The 22,188-nt window shown below is 41.4% G+C and overlaps 2 protein-coding genes and 1 long non-coding RNA gene across 8 annotated transcripts in view; 1 reads left to right on the forward strand and 2 right to left on the reverse strand.

Annotated features, from left to right (window-relative positions):
• LOC311129752 (growth factor receptor-bound protein 14-like) overlaps positions 1–3,032 on the reverse strand; it is a 41,794-nt gene extending 38,762 nt beyond the window's left edge. Inside the window, exons 1-3 of one of the 3 annotated variants that reach the window (XM_084162177.1) lie at positions 2,789–3,032; positions 2,162–2,376; positions 539–671 (exon numbers count right to left, since the gene is read on the reverse strand). In XM_084162177.1, coding sequence (XP_084018303.1) covers positions 539–671; positions 2,162–2,349 — 321 coding nt within the window. In that variant the 5' untranslated portion in view covers positions 2,350–2,376; positions 2,789–3,032. Of the gene's footprint in view, positions 1–538; positions 672–2,161 lie in introns of all 3 variants that reach the window. The other 2 variants (XM_084162178.1, XM_084162179.1) reach the window with 2 other exon arrangements.
• Positions 3,033–3,052: 20 nt separating this feature from the next.
• The window catches only part of LOC311129753, a 73,121-nt gene continuing 53,985 nt past the window's right edge, over positions 3,053–22,188 (forward strand). The window contains exon 1 of the long non-coding RNA XR_014613306.1: positions 3,053–3,079. This is a non-coding gene — a long non-coding RNA (uncharacterized lncRNA). The remainder of the gene's footprint in view (positions 3,080–22,188) is intronic.
• Positions 11,525–22,188, reverse strand: part of LOC311129156 (cordon-bleu protein-like 1) — a 43,820-nt gene continuing 33,156 nt past the window's right edge. For 3 of the 4 annotated variants that reach the window (XM_084161459.1, XM_084161462.1, XM_084161461.1), the window contains 4 exons: positions 15,926–16,187; positions 15,744–15,829; positions 14,160–15,613; positions 11,525–12,077 (listed from right to left, as the gene is read on the reverse strand). In XM_084161459.1, coding sequence (XP_084017585.1) covers positions 12,021–12,077; positions 14,160–15,613; positions 15,744–15,829; positions 15,926–16,187 — 1,859 coding nt within the window. In that variant the 3' untranslated portion in view covers positions 11,525–12,020. The remainder of the gene's footprint in view (positions 12,078–14,159; positions 15,614–15,743; positions 15,830–15,925; positions 16,188–22,188) is intronic. The other variant, XM_084161460.1, reaches the window with a different exon arrangement.

Genomic DNA, 22,188 nt, shown 5'->3' on the forward strand with positions numbered 1-22,188 from the left:
TCATAGGGAATATGATGCCATTTGGGATGCAAACCATGGCAGGGTGAAGAACAGCATGCGTGGCAGTGTGGCGATACAACACCACCACATAGGCCTACATAAATACTGGGTCACCACCCTTGTCTGAGCTCTTTGGTTGTACACGTTGTACCATTAGAACAAGTGTGTTGTTCATTGTAACGCTATTGCTGATGCAGAATCTAGGTACAAAGTCAGGATCTCACAATCACATGTTCTTCGGATTCTCTGTAGTGTGCTGAAGAAGAATTCTAATTTCCTAATTTCTCCTCATTTGCATACTCACACAACTGGTTCTGCGTCCTCACGCCCTACAGTTTTAGACGCTTAGCTCATGCCAAGCATGACCGAGTTATGCGAGAATTTGAATTTACACGTGTCTTGCGGCTTGTTTTTTTATCTGGCAGTGTCATCCCTTTTAGAATCACATGTAATGCCTGAGGTTTTCACTGGAAAACATTACAGGGGGGCATTGTATTTTCTATATGTCTGTGTAAAATAAAATAAAATATCTGCTCACCTGAGTTGCGCCACTTTTGGTCCAGGGTAATAAACAATCGGAGACAAGTGATGAGACGGTTGAGGGAATGAGTTCTGGGAAAAGGCTTGGAACAGGGGCAGCCAGCAGAGACTCCTCTCCCTCTTTAATTTTCCTGGAGAGAGGGAAAGAATAAGTATATAAAACATTATACTGACAACCAAGGAGCTTGACTCTTAACACAAACAATATGCTGTCTGTCGGTCAGTCTTTCCATCTGGAATGACGAGAGAGAGGCATTCATGGTAATGTCATTGCAATTATATATTAGATGGCTGGATGGCTGTCTGTCTGGAGCCTACAGCGAGTCATGGGATCTTCTTAGCCTCTACCTACACCCAAACTGAAGCGTGTGTATTGCCAGATTCTACTGTATACCTCCTAGCTATTGTTTGTGCCTTTGTTGTGAATAATATGTGTCTTCTGTACATTCGAGGGGATCAGTATGACTGAACAGTTGATACTTCCAGACAGACACAGACATGGCTGACCGACAGTGACACTGGCCATGTCTGTGACTGTGTTGCCCCCTCCCGCTCTCAGCCAGTCAGACGACACACCCAGCCGAGCGACAAACAGATCTTTGATGAGGCGATAGATAACACTGCACCCTCCACCTCACCAGTGAGCAGCTTAGAAAGAGCCCTTGGATCCTGGCTCTCTCTAAGTTACCATAAAGTCCATTAAACTTGACATTATTCAAGACAGTTTGGCTCCCGTCTATACATTATGTATAGGCTACACTCTGTAGAGCTGGGTCGCCCCGTTCATGCATAGTGAATCCACAACTGAAATACAGTGTAGGCCTATAATCCTTATGTTTATCTGACATGGGTTTCTGATAGTGTCTGTATGAGGGAGCGGTCATGATGGCCGTTATGCTGTTCACTTCACAAAACGCAGCCAGCGTGTCCATTTCATTCGTTCATATCAAAATCTAGCAGAAAAAGTAACCTTGTCCGTGTGGGAATGACCGGGCTGACAAAAGCATCACCACATTTTCCATTAGTATCATGAGAAGATATGAAATTGAGATTTAACACAGTTTATATGTGAAGGCATTTCACGGTAAAGTCTACACCTGTTGTCTTCGGCGCATTTGACAAATACATTTGATTTGAAGGCCTTGAATGGTAAAAGGTGGCTCACATTGACATTTCCTTACTGCTATGTAAACACACAACAGTTACTAAGTTACTAATTACAAGCAGCAAAGTAACAGGTGTTTGAGACGAGTCCAGTTCTTTCAGTGTATTATCAAAATTGGGTAAAACCATTCTCTCGCTGACAGTCGTGCGTTTACCGGTACAAAGTCTACAGCAAATGTTCAACTGGGACCTCTGTGCCCTGCTGCTGTGAATACAAAGGGTGTACTATTCCTCTGTAAGAGAGCACATTGTACGAGCTACTAATCACATATGTTAAAGATTAACTTTAAAGTAGTGACTTACAGTATAAACTAAGATAGATACGCTGAGGCTTTTGGAGGAAATGCAGGGATATATATTACTAACACATTTATGAGGTTTGTGTTTTAGACAGAAAAATGTGACAATAAATCATGCTCATTCACACCAGCCATTCCAAAGGAGAAATGAACCATACCTATTCCCCTGGCAGACAGCAGTCCTGGAGAGCTGGGCATTTGGTGGTTGTAAAGGAGCATGCAAAGGGATGAGGGATGGGCTGGAAAAGCCACTCACATTACCCTTCCCACTCCCAAAAATCTCTGCTTTCTCTCCGAGGCTGTCAGAGGTGTGTATGTCTTCCAGTGTGTTACTCATATCACTCATGGGGGCCGGCTATATCCAAGGCATCATCTGGAGCAGAGAAAAGAGACGAGCTGTTGGAATGGAGTGTACAGGCCAGTAGCAGAGCAGAGCACAGTGAGAGAGGGAGCAAGAGCTGGCTGGGATCCTCTGTCTGTTCACAGCACACACAAGCCTCTCTGCAAGGCTCATCTGCTGCCCATGAGACTGGCCCAGTGGGGCAAAATAAACCCTCCTACCAAAACATGATCTACCACAATAAAGTTATTTTTAACGCAATGGCTTGCAAATGAGCACTCGCTTTGACACAGTGGCGTATTAAAATGCATGCACCAAGTCTGTTTTTTCCCCCTGGTTTGGTTGTAGTTGTTAATTTTCCATCTTTATTTCTTTGTTAGTTTTTTCTTCGTTTTTTTTCTCTCCCACTACCTGGAAAACAGACCTGCACACAAAGCACACTTACACAAAGGGTTGTTAGTTGTTGGTATGTAACTTAGCTCTGTAATGAGTCCTGGATGGCTACCAGACTGTAATACCAACTGTTCCTTTTGTCACAGACTTCGCACTGAGGTCCCAATTGCACTTTAAACTGAGCCCTGTGCTGGACTGGATGCATGTCGAAGTGGAGAGTATCCCAGACAGAGTGACTCAGCCATGATGTGGTGGACTGTGGTGTGGTAGGCTGTGTCATTCTGTGACAGCCAGCCAGGCATTATGTGGGGCGGTGGTTGACGTGATAACATCTATCTGAAAGGTAATGTGTAACAGAGACTGGGCTGGGGCTGAGAGGCTACTGTAGATAATGAATGCCTGCATGTGATTAAGGTAACATCTGGTCGCAGTACCAGTTTACTTAGCTTGCTGAAATCTAGATGACAGAACTTCTTCATTCCATACAAAACTTTGCAAATGTTTCTAACGCCAATTATGACTATTTCTACTTTATTAGTAAGTAGACATTGAACATTAATTTGTTGTTGGCTGCTGAGGGTGATTATTAATGTTATGTGCTTCAAAACTGAAAAGTGGCCATTACCTGTACAGGAGCAACTTTTCAAAGTGCTACTTAAATCGCAAATTTTTTTTATGGCAAATGCTATTAACCAATTTACTCCCATTGGTCACATTAGTGGAAATATGTTTGTACTTTACAGGCTCTAGAGAAGTTAAAGTTGTACTTATCAACAAATAAGTAATATATTATGCATTATTAAGGTGTCTAGTATGATTCAGATACGTTTTATATGATTTCTCTAATGGTCACAAGACAACAAGCATAAATCTCCAAGGTGTACTTTTACAGACATACTGTATTTGGCACCAGAAGTCTGTATTCAACAGCTTAAAAAACAAATACATTATTGACATTTTTTTATATTTTCACATTTCACATTTACATTTTATTGTACATTTTCTTTCTAAATATAATGTTTAAAGGGTTTAGTTTACATATGTGCCTTCCATTTTCAATACATTGAATCCATGATGCTGGTGGTATATGAACATATCTTAGCGGTCACATTTGTGACCAATGGGAAAATACAGTGGCTCTAACATATTAATCATAGCGGATTCTTAATTTTTTAAGTAGATTGAAGTTGAGTTGGGTTATGGATATAATTGATCAAGATGATTTTACAATTATCCATTAGCCTTTACATACTGTGTGTTTAAATCAGTGATTTTGACGGTAGAAATATATATTTTGTTATTTCAGGGGGATTGGCCATGTATAGACCCATAAACTGAATTAGTGTAATAATGTAACAAATATTTTATTTCAATAGGTTTGTTTAGTGTCTCTTGCACAAGGGTAGACCTGGTTTATCAGAGTATTGGGACATAGCCACCGGTGTAAACCTGGTTTGTATGGGTATTTGGGCCGAGATATACAGGTGTAGACCTGGTTTACAGTTTATGAGTATTCAGGCTTTGGCACATATTTAGACCTGGCTTAGATGACTATTGGGGTTCAAGCACAGGTGCATACTTTGTAGGGGCCCCGTGTAGCTCAGTTGGTAGAGCATGGCGCTTGCAACGCCAGGGTTGTGGGTTCGATTCCCACGGGGGGCCAGTATGAAAATGTATGCACTCACTAACTGTAAGTCGCTCTGGATAAGAGCGTCTGCTAAATGACTAAAATGTAAATGTAAAATGTATGTAAATTGGAGCTGAAGAACAGGTGTAGACCTGGTTTGTATGAATATTGGGGCTGAAATGGTGAAGTACACCTATTTTTATGACAATTGGGGCTGACATGTCGCAGTAGACCTGTAAAAAAAAACAAAAAAAACACTTGGTCTGTAAGAATATTGGGGCTGAAGTACAACTGTAGACCTTGTTTGTATGAATGTTGAGGCTTGGGCACTAGGGTACACCTATTTTATAGGAGTATTTACCTGGTTTACATGAGTAATGGGGTGTAGGGATACACAAGGCTCATATGGCTGGGTCTGGATGAACGTCTATTGTCCATTGAAATTCTTTCTGGTAACAAGTTTGTGGTAGGAAAAAAGTTTAATGTAGCTGGGGCACATGTGTTACACAACTGTACTATGAGTTTATCTATGAAATGATTAGTGTATACAGGTCAGAGGTCACAGGACTAAGATATGCAAATAACAGGGTTGGGGTGTGCAGCGAATTGCTAGATAGGTTACTGTTGGTGACTTAGGGAATACAGGCCAAAGGAAAGTGGGTAACAGGGCTGAGTTAGGCAAGTAACAGGGATGAGGAGTATTGGCAAAGGAGTCTATGAGTAACAAATAGGGCATTTAGGGCTAGGATATGGGTGTATCGGTACTTGATTGTATCAATATTAGGATATTGGCATGTGGGTGTTAGGGTCAGGGCATGGGGGTAACAGGGTGGGGGTGTGTGGCTAATTGGGTTTAGGTGTGTGGGTAAGTGGGCTGAGGTATATAGATATTGGGGCTGAGGAATAGGGGTCAATGTCTGTTCATTGTATTATAGTCACACCACTGTATATGTTCCCATCGGTCACAATTGTGACCGAGAATAAAACATACTTGTTTACATTCTTTTCAATATTTTATAAAAATATATTTAAAAAAATCTATATGGATTACATGTTAGGGTTACTAATGACCAGGGTTGGGTAGGTTACTTTCTAAATGTAATCTGTTACAGTAAGTAGTTACATGTCCAAAATTGTAATCAGTAACATTACTTTTGGATTACCCAAACTCAATAACGTAATCGGATTACTTTCAGTTACTTTTAATATATTACTTTCCCCTTCAGAGACATTAGAAGAAGACAAAAATGTATATTACCAATTGAACGACATCTATTGCAGGATAAATCAATATTAGAGTTTACATAGCTGGCCATGAATGAATGTTGCATTTTACTTTATGGATTGGTTATTTAGGCTTCTTCTAACCCATTCCTTTCTACTACAGATACTAATATAATTAGGCTTTTATCTTTAACAAAGTCTGTCAGATTTCCAGTCATTCCAGTTCATTTAATACCCCTTGATCTTCAAGAATAGGACATGGAAATATGTTAGCAAAAATTATTTTACCTGAGCATAACCCAAAAACTTAAAACGTATTTGCCTACTCTGTTGTTTATGATTTTGTTGTCATGGAGGACTGATGGGCTCATTGCTTCGAGTTGAAAAATAAATGCTGCTCTCATGGAATGGCATGATTTAAGCACTACCGAAAAGTGCTATTTGCATGTGAAAGATTAATGCCATATGCTGCATTTGCTATAGGCCGATTGTTAACTTTTTTGTTGGTGACACTTTGATATCTCAATAATTTGCAGCTGTTTAAGTCTATCAAAAGTGTGCAAGTTTGAGCATGTGTCCGTTAGGCCTATGGATTTTTTTTTTTATCAGCACAAATTAGATTGAGCAATAAAAGCCCCACTCGTGGTCTTCTTAAATTAAACTTGTTTTTGACAGTATGTGGAACACAATACTACGGAGGAAGGGAGGAAATCCCTCAAACTTTTATTCCATAGGATGGGATCCGTACTATGCATCTGTTGCAAGAGCACATTTTTCACTGGCTGTCCACTGGTCAAAAAACATTTGGGTAAAATACACAAATACACTGAGTGTACAAAATATTAGGAACAAACTTAAAATTGTGCCTTTTTTCAATGCTGATTTGAATGTCATTGAGAAAACAGGTGTCAAATCATTTTCTCACAAACATCCTTTCTGAATTTAAAAGTAATCCTAGAAGTAATTATCTAGTTTTTCCAAAAGTATCTGTAATCTGATTACAATATATTTGCTTTTTTATTTTTTTATTTTTTTACATGTAATCTGTTACTCCCCAAATCTGCAAATGGCATAAGATTTGCATAGTGGCATGTCTGGGAAAAATGTGGGAACAAATGGGTTACAAGTCCCACTACCTGAATATCACTTGTTTTGAGTAAATATGAGTAAGTATGTTCTGCTTTTCTTATCACTGGATTCTTGGATTCCAGTCAACGCGAGAGCCATCAAATGGCCCATCATTGTGTATTTTCACAGTTAACAACAAAACAAGCTCTAAAGGGTTTTCTTGAGGACACTGAGCATCTATTCCAAGAACATGGCTTCAGTCTCACCCTGAAGAGGCTCCTGTGTCTCAGTGTGCGTCCCAAATGGCACCCTATTCCCTATATAGTGCGCTATTTTTGACCAGAGCCTTATGGGTCCTCAGTTGTTTAAGCAGCCCCCTAGCAATTCAATGGAAATCAGACAGATCTGTATGAAAGGGAGCTGTGTGCCTCCAGCAATGCATTCCCAGTGTAAATGAGCCTGAGCTAACAGCACTGTCACAATAACACAGCTCCACCTGGCTTAGATTACCTTTTCACTTAGACACACCATCATAAGAAAGGCCCCCTCTCTGGAGAGAACTACTGACAAAGCATGACACAAAAAAAACAACAGGAAACAATCAAATAAATGACAGAAGTGACATGCTACTGCTGAAGTCTCTGTTAAGGTGAATGTAAATAGTCCCATGCTTATTCATCCAATGCATAAGCAGTAAGTAAGTAAGTAATTAAGTAAGTAAGTAGCCTTAAACGAGCCTTGTGGAAGCCGGAATGGCTCATAGGGTAGGAGCCTATCTCCTGTTTCTGTAGGGTAGGAGCCTATCTCCTGTTTCTGTAGGGTAGGAGCCTATCTCCTGTTTCTGTAGGGTAGGAGCCTATCTCCTGTTTCTGTAGGGTAGGAGCCCATCTCCTGTTTCTGTAGGGTAGGAGCCTATCTCCTGTTTCTGTAGGGTAGGAGCCCATCTCCTGTTTCTGTAGGGTAGGAGCCCATCTCCTGTTTCTGTAGGGTAGGAGCCTATCTCCTGTTTCTGTAGGGTAGGAGCCCATCTCCTGTTTCTGTAGGGTAGGAGCCCATCTCCTGTTTCGTGAGGCAGCTTGATGTACAAGTATACCCCCTGAACAGGACACTAGTCTATCGCATAAGCAGCACAATAGTGCATTAGTGTAGTACATTTTAGTCATTTAGCAGACGCTCTTATACAGAGCGACATACAGTTAGTGAGTGCATACATTATTATTAATTTTTTCATACTGGCCCCCTGTGGGAATCGAACCCACAACCCTGGCATTGCAAACGCCATGCTCTACCAACTGAGCTACATCCCTGCCGGCCATTCTCTCCCCTACCCTGGACGACGCTGGGCCAATTGTGCGCCGCCCAATGACTTACAGTTAGTGAGTGCATACATAATTTTTTTTTTTCATACTGGCCCCCCGTGGGAATCGAACCCACAATCCTGGCGACGCTGGGCCAATTGTGCGCCGCCCCATGGATCTCCTGGTCGCGGCCGGCTACGACAGAGCCTGGATTCGAACCAGGATCTCTAGTGGCACAGCTAGCACTGCGATGCAGTGCCTTAGACCACTGCGCCACTCGGGAGGTTAGTATTGTGTGTGTCAGAAAGAGAGAGCGAGAGAGAGAGAGAGAGAGAGGAAGACAAAAAGACAGTAAGAGAGAGTCAAACGATCCAACTGGGGTCCTACAAAAGCAAAGTCTGAGACAAGGACACTGGTACTGTAAGTTGTTGTCATTACACATACAGTACATGTACTGAAACAAAGCCATATTAGTGCTCTGTCTCCCAGAGGTCATATTGCATTCTCATACATTCAGCAGCCCCACTGAAAGTGATCCCCTCTCAGTTCTCGATCCAACACTTAGACTGTCCACAGCACTAGCCTGGCCTTGTTAGAACAGTCTGCCTTGTCTAGCCTACACCCCAGGTTGGGAAATACAGTGAAGTCTCAATGGTTTCTATTTGGAGCTAATGATAGAGTTTAGCATAGCTACATCAACACTTATGTACTGTCATTACAAACCTGTAATGTAGTGCTGGTCTTTTCCTAGTCCATTGTTCTTACAGAATATCCTAGTCCCACTCACCTGACATTCATGATTGACATTGGGAGGACAGGTGAGCTGCAATCCGTGCTACATTAGGTTGGCCTTCCTACTGAGACAAGTTGGGCAGGTACAGTAACGTGGTATTTACAGTGTCACAGATGATTTCGTAAGGAAAATATAATTTATGACAAGCTCGCAAAGACAAACAAAGCCTAGGTGTCTTTCATCAAGGTTGGGTGGTTTATGTTGTAGCTGTACAAACAGGAACAGGTCTGGGCTCTTACAGTGTGACTGACATCAATATATGATCTAGCCCCTAGACTGTATGTTCTCGCTAGGATATGAAGTAATTGAGCAAACATTCTCCTCATAATCATCATCAATTATTTATCTTTGGAGCAGCATACTTCACACATGCTAGATACTGCGCTTATGGAAAGTGCAGAAACAGTTATTCTTAGACAGTTACGTAGAAACACAATTGCGCATTAGAAACACAGCACACATAACACACTCTCTCACCCATTTGACCTTTACAGCACAACTTACTAAGCAGTCTGACCACACACTCCCAGTCCCAGCTGGCTACACTACATCAGCTGCTCTAATGGGGAACCTCATAGAATTGAAATAGCGAGCTGGCTTTCTTTTCTAATGCTTCATCCTCTATTGACGCAGAAAAGAGAACAGCTATTATACCGCAATCTATAATTTCTTGGAGTCCCGGTTTGAACAAAATGCTCTGATTCACAAAAACCAAGACAATGTAGTTGATTAGAGAGAAATGTTGTATGAGCCATTATGTGCATGACTGAGCAGCCAAAGCATTTTGCAACTCTAGGAGAAAATTATTGAAACGTGTAGATAAAATGAGCTAAATCTGTACAGCATAGCCTGTTCCCAGAGAGTGTAATAAAGCTCTAGGCTGAAGAGGTTTTAGCCTCAGTGTATTGCAGAAGATAGGCCCTACGTGGTTATTTTAGAGGTTTCCTTATCAACTACTAAAAATACACACTCTTTCTTTAATAATGTTATAAGAGGCAATAACCAGCAATGAATTTCAAACCTACTGAGTCAGGATTTGGAAGCAAAATATCTTTATTAGTATTTTTTTATTATTTAATTCCTACCGGCTATGCACCAACTGGATCATGCTTCTTTCAAACTTACTACCTTCAAGACCAAAAGTGAAGGCATGATGCTACATAATTTAATAATTATTATATTTTACCAATAACAGGTTGACATTTTCTTAAGTAATACATTATAAATTATTTATTAACATTTGTAATTAAATGTTTTACACATTTAGTCATGGTCAGTTAAGTGCTATAATTGGATACCATTATTTCTTTACTGATGCTTAGGTGACTGCACCCTATATGGCCTTCTGCTCTAATTAATGACAAGTAGGCTAGTAGCCCATATAGGTTTCAATGTCGGGTCATGACTCAGTAACTTCCTACAAATGACAACAAGATGGCAGTAGTATGGTATTGAAGTGACATTTTACTGTAGTCTATCTGTGTGAAATAAAGCACTATAGTAGCCTATTTGTAATCTCCATTATGACAAAGTAAAACATATTTGCTGAAGATTGTTGAAATTATGTTTTGAATTGTGACTGTATAATTAAGGGTTAGTTATCTTTTTCCATAACTTTTCAATTCACATTTAAGATGCAATATGCAGAAATCGCTCCGCCATTTACTGGTTGCTGAAATTGTAATAGTTCGTCTAATTTCAGTTTGTGACAAAACAAGCAGTCATTGGGTAGAGAATCATTGTACCATCTAAACCGCTGTGATATACATTTTCCATAACCAAAAATATTGTATTTTCAGCTGTTTGATGCTGGTGTACAAAACCGAAAGTAAAAACTAAACTTAAGTGGCACAAGCAGGAACCAATTGGAGGGGGGGGGGGAACAATGGGATACTCGAGAGAGAGGGGTGGGCGCGCTTTCCTGCAGATGTACGAATGGCCACATGCAGGAACGCCCGAATTATGGGCTGCAGTTGCACACCATTGCTTCTTACACTTGTTTTCAATTAGAATGACAGAACTATCATTCCATTTCTATGTGAATTTCTTTGTAGCTTTAAAGGCTTAATTATTTCACCTCAACCTCTATGACATAGACAAGACAGGTAGGCTGCACGTGTCTTACCTTTGCTGGGACGATGCACAGGAACATGCACCACACACATCGTCTGTCAGAAAATAAGATTCTGAGTCAACATAATCAAAGGAAATCTAAAAACACTATGGATAGGTCGAGGACACCATGTAACCATCGACATTAACATAATTACACAGTAGGCTAGCTATACTCTGTCTAACTCCAACAATTAGCCTATGCCAGTGCTCCCCAGAACATCGTTTATTGTAATATAATACCTGCTGTTCTCTGAAATGGCACCGTTACTGCATATCGCTTCCTCTCTCGTCTTCATCGCAGTCCTTTAGGTGTGTGCTCATCTAGCCCATGCGCTCTCCCTAGACAGGTGTTTATATTTACTCAAGCGTTACGTCATGCACAGCCCTCACGTTTTACTTGAAAGAGGTCTCGCGCTGAGATCCTGCCTGAAAAGGTTTCAATCTTGTAGAGAGAAGTATCAGGTTACACTTGCTTACTTTTTATGTGATGTTGTTTTGTACCGTTTAATTGTGATGGGATAATTGTAGTTGCATAGTTGCAGCATGCTATGAACTTAATTTCAATTACTGGATCTTTGTACTTTTAATAACATTGTCTACTGTATATGATTTGGTTGCAATTAGTGTTGAACTCATTCAAAAAAAAAAGTCAGTGAGATACTCTTTGATTGTCAATATAATACTTTAATATACTGTGAATGTAACTTTTATTCATAACAGCATTATATGTTTAGAGAAATCTCTACATACCAGTGTATGTCCGGGCACAGCTTTATAAAAACCAAATGAGTAACATAAAATAAAATATGGACTGAGGAATTTATAAGTACCACTTTCAGGTCAGTCCAATTATTGACCTCTTCAAAATTATATACAGTACTAAATAGGCTACTGTATTTCCTCGAAAATTACAACTCAATATTAAAACTAATAATATACATATTTGTTGACAAAATAAGACAGCTGAAAAGTCCAATATGAATCAAATTTCAAACACAATTGGGAAAAATACATATACAATTATTTCATAATAACATAAAAATTATGTGGAGGACATACAGTAATTTATCTCATAACAAAACAGAAAAGTAGTCTTTTATAGTTTGTAGGTTGTTGTTAAGACTAGCAACAGAGGTCTTAAAACTATCAAACAAAGTTTTTATTCCTCTTTCCTGGGCTCAGGCACCGACAGACTTGAGGGCAGGACATCGGGCTCCTAAAAATACAAAAAAGAGCAAACTTTAAACTTAACTCAACGCAATTATACATAAATTAATGTAGTCTGAGAAGGACAAAGGCTTGGAGCTCCAGGGAGGGGCAGCCAGTGACATGACTGTTCAGATGGCAGGCCAGAGTGACCTTGAGCAGCGCCTCAGTACGTTTGGAGAGGAGCTGAGAAGAAACGGATCAACAGAGACATCTACAGTAAGTACTAGACTCTCAATGGAATTGGAACACTCTACAATAAGCTTTTGTTCTGACACTGAGTGTGTTTTTTCCCCCGTGTGGCCTGGTAAACAATCCTAGCTGCTTATCCCACCTCTTAGACACCTTGACCTGTGACACGTCCCCTCCCTGAGAGACGGTGCCGGTGTGCCTGCGTGTCAATGATGTGCCTGTCCCTGGGAGCCAGTGGGGAACACTTTGTATCTCCTTGTTAATAGCCTGAGTGCACGTCTTTTACCATAGTTATTCCTGAAGGACTCTGTACCGGGCCTATACCGTATTGTACAGGTTGTTGACATATGTAAAGCATGTACAGCAGTGTCTTCTTTCGAGTTTCTCGGTATTGACTGGCACACTCAGTTCTGAGTCTTGATTGATTATGTACATTGTGTCTTCTCTGCTGAGCACAGGGCAGTGACAATAGAGATTGGGTGAAGGACAAAGGCTTGGAGCTCCAGGGAGGGGGGGACCTGTGCGGTGTCCCAGCCAGTGACATGACTGTTCAGATGGCAGGCCAGAGTGAACCTGAGCAGCGCCTCAGTACGTGTGGAGAGGAGCTGAGAAGAAACGGATCAACAGAGACATCTACAGTAAGTACTAGACTGTCACATAACATAGTGTTATAACATGATGTTAAGTGGGGAGTGACCGCGACAGTGTCATATTACAGTACGTAGACTCCCTACTGTAATATGACACTGTTGCAATATGACACTGTCTCAGTCCCTCCCCACTTAACACCATGTTATAACACTATGTTATGTGACAGTCTAGTACTTACTGTAGATGTCTCTGTTGATCCGTTTCTTCTCAGCTCCTCTCCACACGTACTGAGGCGCTGCTCAGGGTCACTCTGGCCTGCCATCTGAACAGTCATGTCACTGGCTGGGACACCGCACGGGTCCCCCCCTCCCTGGAGCTCCAAGTCTTTGTCCTTCACCCAATCTCTATTGTCACTGCCCTGTGCTCAGCAGAGAAGACACAATGTACATAATCAATCAAGACTCAGAACTGAGTGTGCCAGTCAATACCGAGAAACTCGAAAGACACTGCTGTACATGCTTTACATACGTCAACAACCTGTACAATACGGTATAGGCCCGGTACAGAGTCCTTCAGGAATAACTATGGTAAAAGACGTGCACTCAGGCTATTAACAAGGAGATACAAAGTGTTCCCCACTGGCTCCCAGGGACAGGCACATCATTGACACGCAGGCACACCGGCACCGTCTCTCAGGGAGGGGACGTGTCACAGGTCAAGGTGTCTAAGAGGTGGGATAAGCAGCTAGGATTGTTTACCAGGCCACACGGGGGAAAAAACACACTCAGCCTCAGAACAAAAGCTTATTGTAGAGTGTTCCAATTCCATTGAGAGAAAATGGTATATACATTCTCAGAGAGGAGTACACCTCCCCTTTCCTGTGTTATTCAACAGTCTCAAAGCTGACCCTAAAGGACATGGGAAAACAGCAGACTGGAGAGTTCATCCGAGGGTAGCCAAATGTTTAGAGATAGCACTGCCAGTGAAACATGGATCACTTTTAATCATCTTGTGATGAGATATTCAATTCTACTGCAAAGTATTTTTTAAAGTAGTCCTATGCTTTGAACTTAAATACAAGTATCAAAGCAATTAACATTTGAGCCTCAAAATGTTGAGAAAAGCAACTACTTTGCTTTTTGTCATTCAGTGTAGTGAGCTGTGAAGATACACTATCCTTGTAGGATAAATAAAGTATTTAGAATTGAATTGAATTAGATAAATATCCAGATTACTACTGTATGTTCTAATATAGAGAAAACAGAGTCTAATAGAAAGAACATGACACAAAACATCTGCAACTACTCACCTTATCCCTATCTGTTCCTTTAGGATCTTTAACTAAAAAGCGGCTTGTGAATGGGTAGAATGGTGGCGAGCGAGGAGATGGTGAGGTGGACCCAGTGGATAAGGACTGGGACCTTTTGACCGCCGAAGATACAGCTTGGGCAAAGCGGGATGGGGTAGTAGGAGAGTAGGGTTTGGGAGCAGTAAAACTCCTCAGTTTCTCCAGGCTCAGTCCTGGGGATGGGGGCGCCCTGAAGGGACTGGGCTGTGGAGGGGGTACACTTCTGTTCTCTTCCTCCTTTGGCCTCAGCTCTACATCAATTACTTCAGCGCCCTCTGATGTCTCCTCGTCCCATTGCACCGGAGGAGGAGGAGGGGGGAAGCTGCCCCCTACTGGCTGCAGGGCCTGCGCTGCTGCTGCCACTAGACTGCCTGGAGCCTCCCTCTGGCCAGCGTCAGGACTGGCACTCAAACTTTTCACTGCAGCTGAGGTTACATAATAACCAGGTGTTCTTTTGTGCTGTGGCAAGCGGAAAGAGCCAGGCTTGGGTTTAGTTGCGGGTGGAATTTTCATCTCCTTGACCTCTGCTATTGAGCCTGCTTGGTCTCCACCACTAGCAGGGGATGGAATCTTGTCATCTCTTGCAGGAAGTATTGTTGTTGGTGTTGAGGGGGAGTGAATAGACTCGATCACGTTGCCATTTACAGTGCTCTCACTAGTAGTAGTGCTGTGGACTTGCTGAAACTGAGAGTCTTCCCTAGGTACAGTAGACGGCAGCTCTGTCTGTTCTGTTCTGACCTGTAACTGCTCAGCCTGTGTAGTGCAGTCTTTGAGTTCAAGTGAACCAATGTCTACTTCCTTCTCTAGAGCCACATGAGGGGACTCCAACGTCAGCGCCACCTCAAAGTATCTCAGTTTCTCCAGAGTCTTCTGAGGCACGATAGTGTACGTAGTCATCCCCACCTTGGGGATGTAGTCCCTGGTCAGCTCATTGGATGGCTTCGGTGGGGCTGGGGCACTTTCAGTGGACATTTGGCCCTGATGGGCTGCAGAGGCAGGAGATAAGGCAGGTGTGATGGGTTCAGCAGTGGTCAGCAGCTCCTCTGTGGATGTGGACATGTCCCTCTTCTGCCCCACCGCTCCAGAGGTAGAGGCTTTGGCAGGGGGAGGCACTTCCTGTTGTTGGGGTGGTGACACGGGACATGGCGGCGTGAGATTAGTTTGGACCTGGGCATCTTCAGCAGGGAGAAAGGGGGTGCTGGTGGCCACTGGTCGTTCATCACAGGACGGGTCAGAGTCCAGATGATCTGAGGCCTGTGTTCCTGTGCTCTGTGTCACCGGCTGGGCTGCTGGTGGGTTGATAGTAGGAGAGCTCTCAGTACTGCATTCACCTTTGGCCCCATCTTGTGTTGTGGAATCTTCACATGGAAAACCTGTCTGACCACTTATTTCCTCAGCTTGGTATGGAGGGCTTTCTGGAGAACAAAAAAACATGATTTAGTACAAAGTAGACATGGATTTTGCCAACATTGCTACAAAAGCTATAGCATTAAATCCATAGTTAACGCATTAGGAACTTGAATTCATCACTACTTGTAAACCTACCAACATCTGCTGCTTCAGATGTGTCCATCTCCACACTCAGCATGGGAACCGTGCACTCAGCGTTTTTCACCATGCTGTGCACTAATCTGTCAAAAACAGGAGTTAAGAAAAGCAATGCAAAAACCCAAGTCAAAGAGGCACTACTTAATTCATAGTGTAGGACTATCTGCTAGAGTTCGTACTTGCCATCTGAGGACAGATCACAAGACTGATCTTCCCCCGCTGGGTACTCGCTCTCGGGTGGTGGGGAGTTCTCCATCTCAGCGTGCGGGGCGTCCGGGGGTGGAGAGACACCCTCGGTTCTCTCAGAGTCCACAGAGATGTCTGCTGTTGACAGGTTGAGGCTGCTGTCGTCCTCCTGGACATCACTCATAGAGTCTAGGACTACAGAGGCAGTTGTCTCCTCCTGCTCCATAATCTCTTCCAGTGTAGTAGGTTGGCCACCTGCAGCACAACAGGAGGGAAGATGACAAGAGGACATTTTCAGTTGAGAATCGTAAAAATTGAAGAAACAAAATCTGCATTGTCTCATCTAAGTTGCGATGAAGAACAACAGTAGAACTGTAGTGTGATGAGTAATGGTGATGTGATGGGGAGGAGAATGTGGTCTCTAGCCATTCGGTCAGACTTTCAATATTAAAGAGAATCAGTTAATTCAGCAAATACTGTAAATAAGAGAAGTACTCCTCCACTTCAGAATGAAGCAGCAGGTATATACAATGCCTTCAGAAAATATGAACACCCCTTGACTTTTTCTACATTTTATTGAGTAACAGTCAGAATTTTAAATGGATTAAATTGCGATTTTGTGTCACTGGCCTACACACAATACCCCATAATGTCAAAGTGGAAGTATGTTTTTCAAAATGTTTACAAATTAATTACAAATTAAAAGTATTCAACCGCTTTTTTATGGCAAGTAAGTTCAGGAGTAAAATCTGCTTAAAAAGTCACATAAGTTGCATGGACTCACTCGCAATAATAGTGTTTAACATTATTTTTGAATGACTACCTCATCTCAGTGCCCAACACATACAGATAATTGTGAAGGTCCCTCAGTCAAGCAGTGAATTCCAACCACAAATTCAACGACAAAGACCAGGGATGTTTTCCAATGCCTCGCAAAGAAGGGCACCTATTCGAAGATGGGTAGAGATGTTTTTAAAAAGCAGACACTGAATATCCCTTTGAGCTTGGTGAAGTTATTAATTACACTTTGGATTGTGTATCAATACACCCAGTCACTACAAAGATAAAGGCATCTTTCTTAAATCAGTTTCCGGAGAGGAAGGAAACCGCTCAGGGATTTCACCATGAGGCGAATGGTGACTTTAAAACAGTTTGAGTGTAATGGCTGTGATAGGAGAGAACTGAGGATGGATCAACAACATTTTAGTTACTCCACAATACTAACCTAATTGACAGAGTGAAAAGAAGGAAGCCTGTACAGAATAAAAATATTCCAAAACACGCATCCAGTTTGCAACAAGGAACTAAAGTAATACTGCAAAAAATCTGGCAAAGCAATTCACTTTGAACAAAAAGTTATGTTTTGGGAAAATCCAATACAACACATTACTGAGTACCACTCTCCATATTTTCAAGCATAGTGGTGGCTGCATAATGTTATGGGTATGCTTGTAATCGTTAAGGACTGGGGAGTTTTTCAGGGAGAAAAAAGAAACTGAATGGAGCTAAGCACAGGCAAAATCCTAGAGGAAAACCTGGTTCAGTCTGCTTTCCACCAGACACTGGGAGATGAATTCACCTTTCAACAGGACAATAACCTAAAACACAAGGCCAACTCTACACTGGAGATGCTTACCAAGAAGACAGTGAATGTTCCTGAGTGGCTGAGATACAGTTTTGACTTAAATTGATGTGAAAATCTATGGCAAGACATGAAAATGGTTGTCTAGAAATGATCAACAACCAATTTGAACAAGGCCAACTCTACACTGGAGATGCTTACCAAGAAGACAGTGAATGTTCCTGAGTGGCTGAGATACAGTTTTGACTTAAATTGATGTGAAAATCTATGGCAAGACATGAAAATGGTTGTCTAGAAATGATCAACAACCAATTTGACAGAGATTGAAGTATTTTGAAAAGAATAATGGGCAAATGTTGCACAATCCAGGTCTGGAAAACTCTTAGAGACTTACCCAGAAAGACTCACAGCTGTAATCGCTGCCAAAGGTGATTCTACAAAGTATTGAATAAGTGTGTGAATACCGACAGTGCTGTGAAAAAGTATTTGCCCCATTATTTCAAATGTTCTCTACTTTTGCAAATGAGGTTCTTACTGTGGAATGCAGTGTTTGTTTTCACCAGGCATAAATGGGACCCATGTCGTCCAAAAAGTTATACTTTTGACTCATCTGTCCATAGAACATTCTTCCAAGAGTCTTGATGATCATCCAGGTGCCTCCAGGTGATTTTTGACAAACTTGAGTCAACTTTTTGGACGAGATGCGTCTCATTATGTCTGGCGAAAACCAAAACACTGCATTCCACAGTTTGAATGGTGGTGGTAGTGTGATGGTTTGGGGATGCTTTGCTGCCTCAGGACCTGGACAACTTGCCTTAATAGAAAGAACCCTGAACTCTGCTCTGTATCAGATACTTCTACAGGAGAATGCCAGGCCAGCCTCTATGAGCTGAAGCTGAAGTGCAGCTGGGTCATGCAGCAAGACAATGATCCAAAACACACAATCAAGTCCACATGAAAATGGTTAAAAGCAACAAATTTGAAGTTTTGGAATGGCCTAGTCAAATTCCAGACCTAATCCCAATTGAGATGTTGTGTCAGGACTTGAAACAAGCAGTTCATGCTTGAAAATCCACAAATGTCACCGAGTTAAAGCAGCTCTGCATGCAAGAGTGGGCCAAAATTCCTCCACATCGATGTGAGAGACTGATCAACAACTACATTAAGCATTTAGTCATTGCAGCTAAAGGTGGCACAACCAGTTATTGAGTGTAAGAGGTAATTACTTTTTCACACAGGGGAATTGGGTGTTGCTTAACTTTGTTAATTAAATGAATAAAATAAGTATATTTTTTTGTTATTTGTAAACTCAGGTTCCCTTTATCTAATATTAGGTTTTGGTTGAAGATCTGATAACATTCAGTATAAATAAATATGCACAAATAGAGAAAATCAGAAAGGGGGCTAATACTTTTTCACGGCACTATGTAAATTAAATATTTCTGTATTTCATTTTCGATAAATTTGCAACATTTTCTAAAAATATGTTTTTACTTTGTCATTATGGGGTATTGTGTGTAAATGGGTGAGAAACAAAATCAAGTTAATCCATTTTGAATTCAGGCTGTAACACAACAAAATGTGGAATAAGTCAAGGGGTATGAATACTTTAAGGCACTGTAAACTGATAGAAAGCTGATTTAGTATTACTAACATCACTTTCACAATCACACAACAGCAAACATAATATTATTGTGTTAGGGATACTTCAGACAAGTGAATTGGGCTTAATGAAGACATCTAGCATCTCATATTCCCCTTTAGTTCTTCAAGGCCATCACAGAGAAATAGAGAGCAGAAGCAATATTCAGCAGGCTGGTTATATAAAGCAGAGACTCCTCACTGTGCAGCCTGTGATATCTAACTGAAGTGAACAGCCGTTGGACGTCAGGGAGAGACATCCAGAATCTGGGCCTGATCTTTCTCTGTGAAGTCGATTATGTGAAGCCAGCGGGGGAGGGAGGGCAGATGGAAGATGTAGCATTACAAGCAGAGAGCAGTCAAATCTTTAGGAGGACACTTGTTTTATTCATACGATCTGGGAGAATTGGCTAGTGTGGTATTCAAATACTGAACTTACAAATTAAGTTTCTATGAAATACACTCAGGTCTGACAACACAATGAGTTGAAGTAAAAAGAACATGTGGAAAGCATAACTGGAGACTTCAAACATGTTACAAAAGACAGGAACAGAATAGAAACAAGTAGCAAAAGAGCCATTTGAAACTACAAAAACAAAATTCAGAATAAACAAAAAAGAGGAAGATGCCTAGATCCAACACAAAGTCTCCCGGGGCTGTCTGTATTGCTGAATAACTGGGAGTGATTAGAATGACTGGGAGTGATTAGAATGTACTTCATGTACACTACCAGTCAAAAGTTTGGACACACCTACTCATTCAAGGGTTTTTCTTTATTTTTACATTGTAGGATAATAGTGAAGATGTCAAAACTATGACATAACACATATGGAATCATGTAGTAACCAAAAAAGTGTTCAACAAATCAAAATATATTTTATATTTGAGATTCTTCAAATAGCCACCCTTTGCCTTGATGACAGCTTTGCACACTCTTGGCATTCTCTCAACAAGCTTCATGAGGTAGTCACCTGGAATGCATTTCAATTAACAAGTGTACCTTCTTAAAAGTGAATTTGTGGATTTTTTTCCCTTCTTAATGCGTTTGAGCCAATCAGTTGTGTTGTGACAAGGTAAGGGGGTATACAGAAGATTGCCCTATTTGGTAAAAGACCAAGTCCATATTGTGACAAGAACAGCTCATATGAGCAAAGCGAAATGACAGTCCGTCATTACTTTAAGACATGAAGGACAGTCAATACGGAACATTTCAAGAACTTTGAAAGTTTCTTCAAGTGCAGACGCAAAAAACATCAAGCGCTATGATGAAACGGGCTCTCATGAGGACCACCACAGGAATGGAAGACCCAGAGTTACCTCTGCTGCAGAGGATAAGTTCATTAGAGTTACCAGCCTCAGAAATTGCAGCCCAAATAAATGCTTCACAGAGTTCAAGTAACAGACACATCTCAACATCAACTGTTCAGAGGGGACTGTGTGAATCAGGCTTTTGGTCTGTAGTCCAAATTGGATTTTTTTTGGTTCAAACCGTCGTGTCTTTGTGAGATGCGGTGTGGGTGAACGGATGATCTCCGCATGTGTAGTTCCCACCGTAAAGCATGGAGGAGAAGGTGTTATGGTGTGGGGGTGCTTTGCTGGTAACACTGTCTGATTTAGAATTCAAGGCACACTTAACCAGCATGGCTACTACAGCATTCTGCAGCAATACCCCATCCCATCGGGTTTGGGCTTAGTGGGATTATCATTTGTTTTTCAACAGGACAATGACCCAACACACCTCCAGGCTGTGTAAAGGCAATTTTACCAAGAAGGATAGTGAGGGAGTGCTCCATCAGATGACCTGGCCTCCACAATCCCCCGACCTCAACCCAATTGAGATGGTTTGGGATGAGTCAGACGGCAGAGTGAAGGAAAAGCAGCCAAAAAGTGCTCAGCATATGTGGGAACTCCTTCAGGACAGTTGGAAAAGCATTCCAGGTGAAGCTGGTTGAGAGAATGCCAAGAGTGTGCAAAGCTGTCATCAAGGCAAAGGGTGGCTATTTTAAGAATCTCAAATATAAAATATTTTGATTTGTTCAACACTTTTTTGGTTACTACATGATGTGTATTTTCATAGTTTTGATGTCTTCACTATATTCTACAATGTAGAAAATAAATGAGTACAAATAAAGAAAAACCCTTGAATGAGTAGGTGTGCCCAAACTTTTGACTGGTACTGTATGTTTAAACTTTAAAGATCACTAAAGATCACTCTTCTCTCACAGAAAGCATGCAACCCAATCTAAGCTAGTCAGTAACAAATAACAGATATAACCAAAAGCCGGTATTCAATCAATAGCAGTTAGTGGATTTCCGGATAGTGCTTTCAGAGGTGTTTCACTTGAATAACAGTGTGTCTGATTTACATCACTTTATAATTATAAACCCATATAAACCATCTACGCTTTTTTGTATGATAAAAATTGGGTCAAAAGTCTGGAAACTCTGTCTTTTAATGTATCTCAACTAAGTATTGCATGTATTTATGTCTGTATTATTGTGTTCAAGAGTGTATTTTTTACCAATTTGATCATGTTGAAGTACATTGAAAAAGGAGCCAATGAAAACTCATGCAGGAAGGCTTAAACATGCAGCACGAAAACCAACAGAATAGCACATTTTCATCCGACTGACCAAAAGCGTGAGGAGGAAAAGCAGCAGGCCAGTGCAGGAAGAAGAGGAGATGCTTGAGGAGGAGGTAAAAGAGGTAGCAGAGCAGAGTGGGTAGAAGAGACAACAGGAAGCTTCAGCAGCGCAGAATCTCCCTCAGACACCCTCCTCTGGTGACTTGCAGGCTGCAAGTTTAGAGAGGAACTACTTATAGAACATGGTCTTTACCCTTATGGAGGAACATAAGAATGCAAGGACCATATATATATATATCCCATGATATCACAAACATTTTTGCAACTCTGAATTGTATTCAAACTCTCAAGGAGTACTGCTGGCTCCACAAGCTTAGCGATTCGTTCTGTAACCGTTTCATATTGACCACTAGGAGGCATCAGAGTCAAATACAATGACCAATCATTG

Source organism: Coregonus lavaretus (assembly GCF_964263955.1).
Source record: "Coregonus lavaretus genome assembly, chromosome: 5".
NCBI lineage: Eukaryota > Metazoa > Chordata > Actinopteri > Salmoniformes > Salmonidae > Coregonus > Coregonus lavaretus.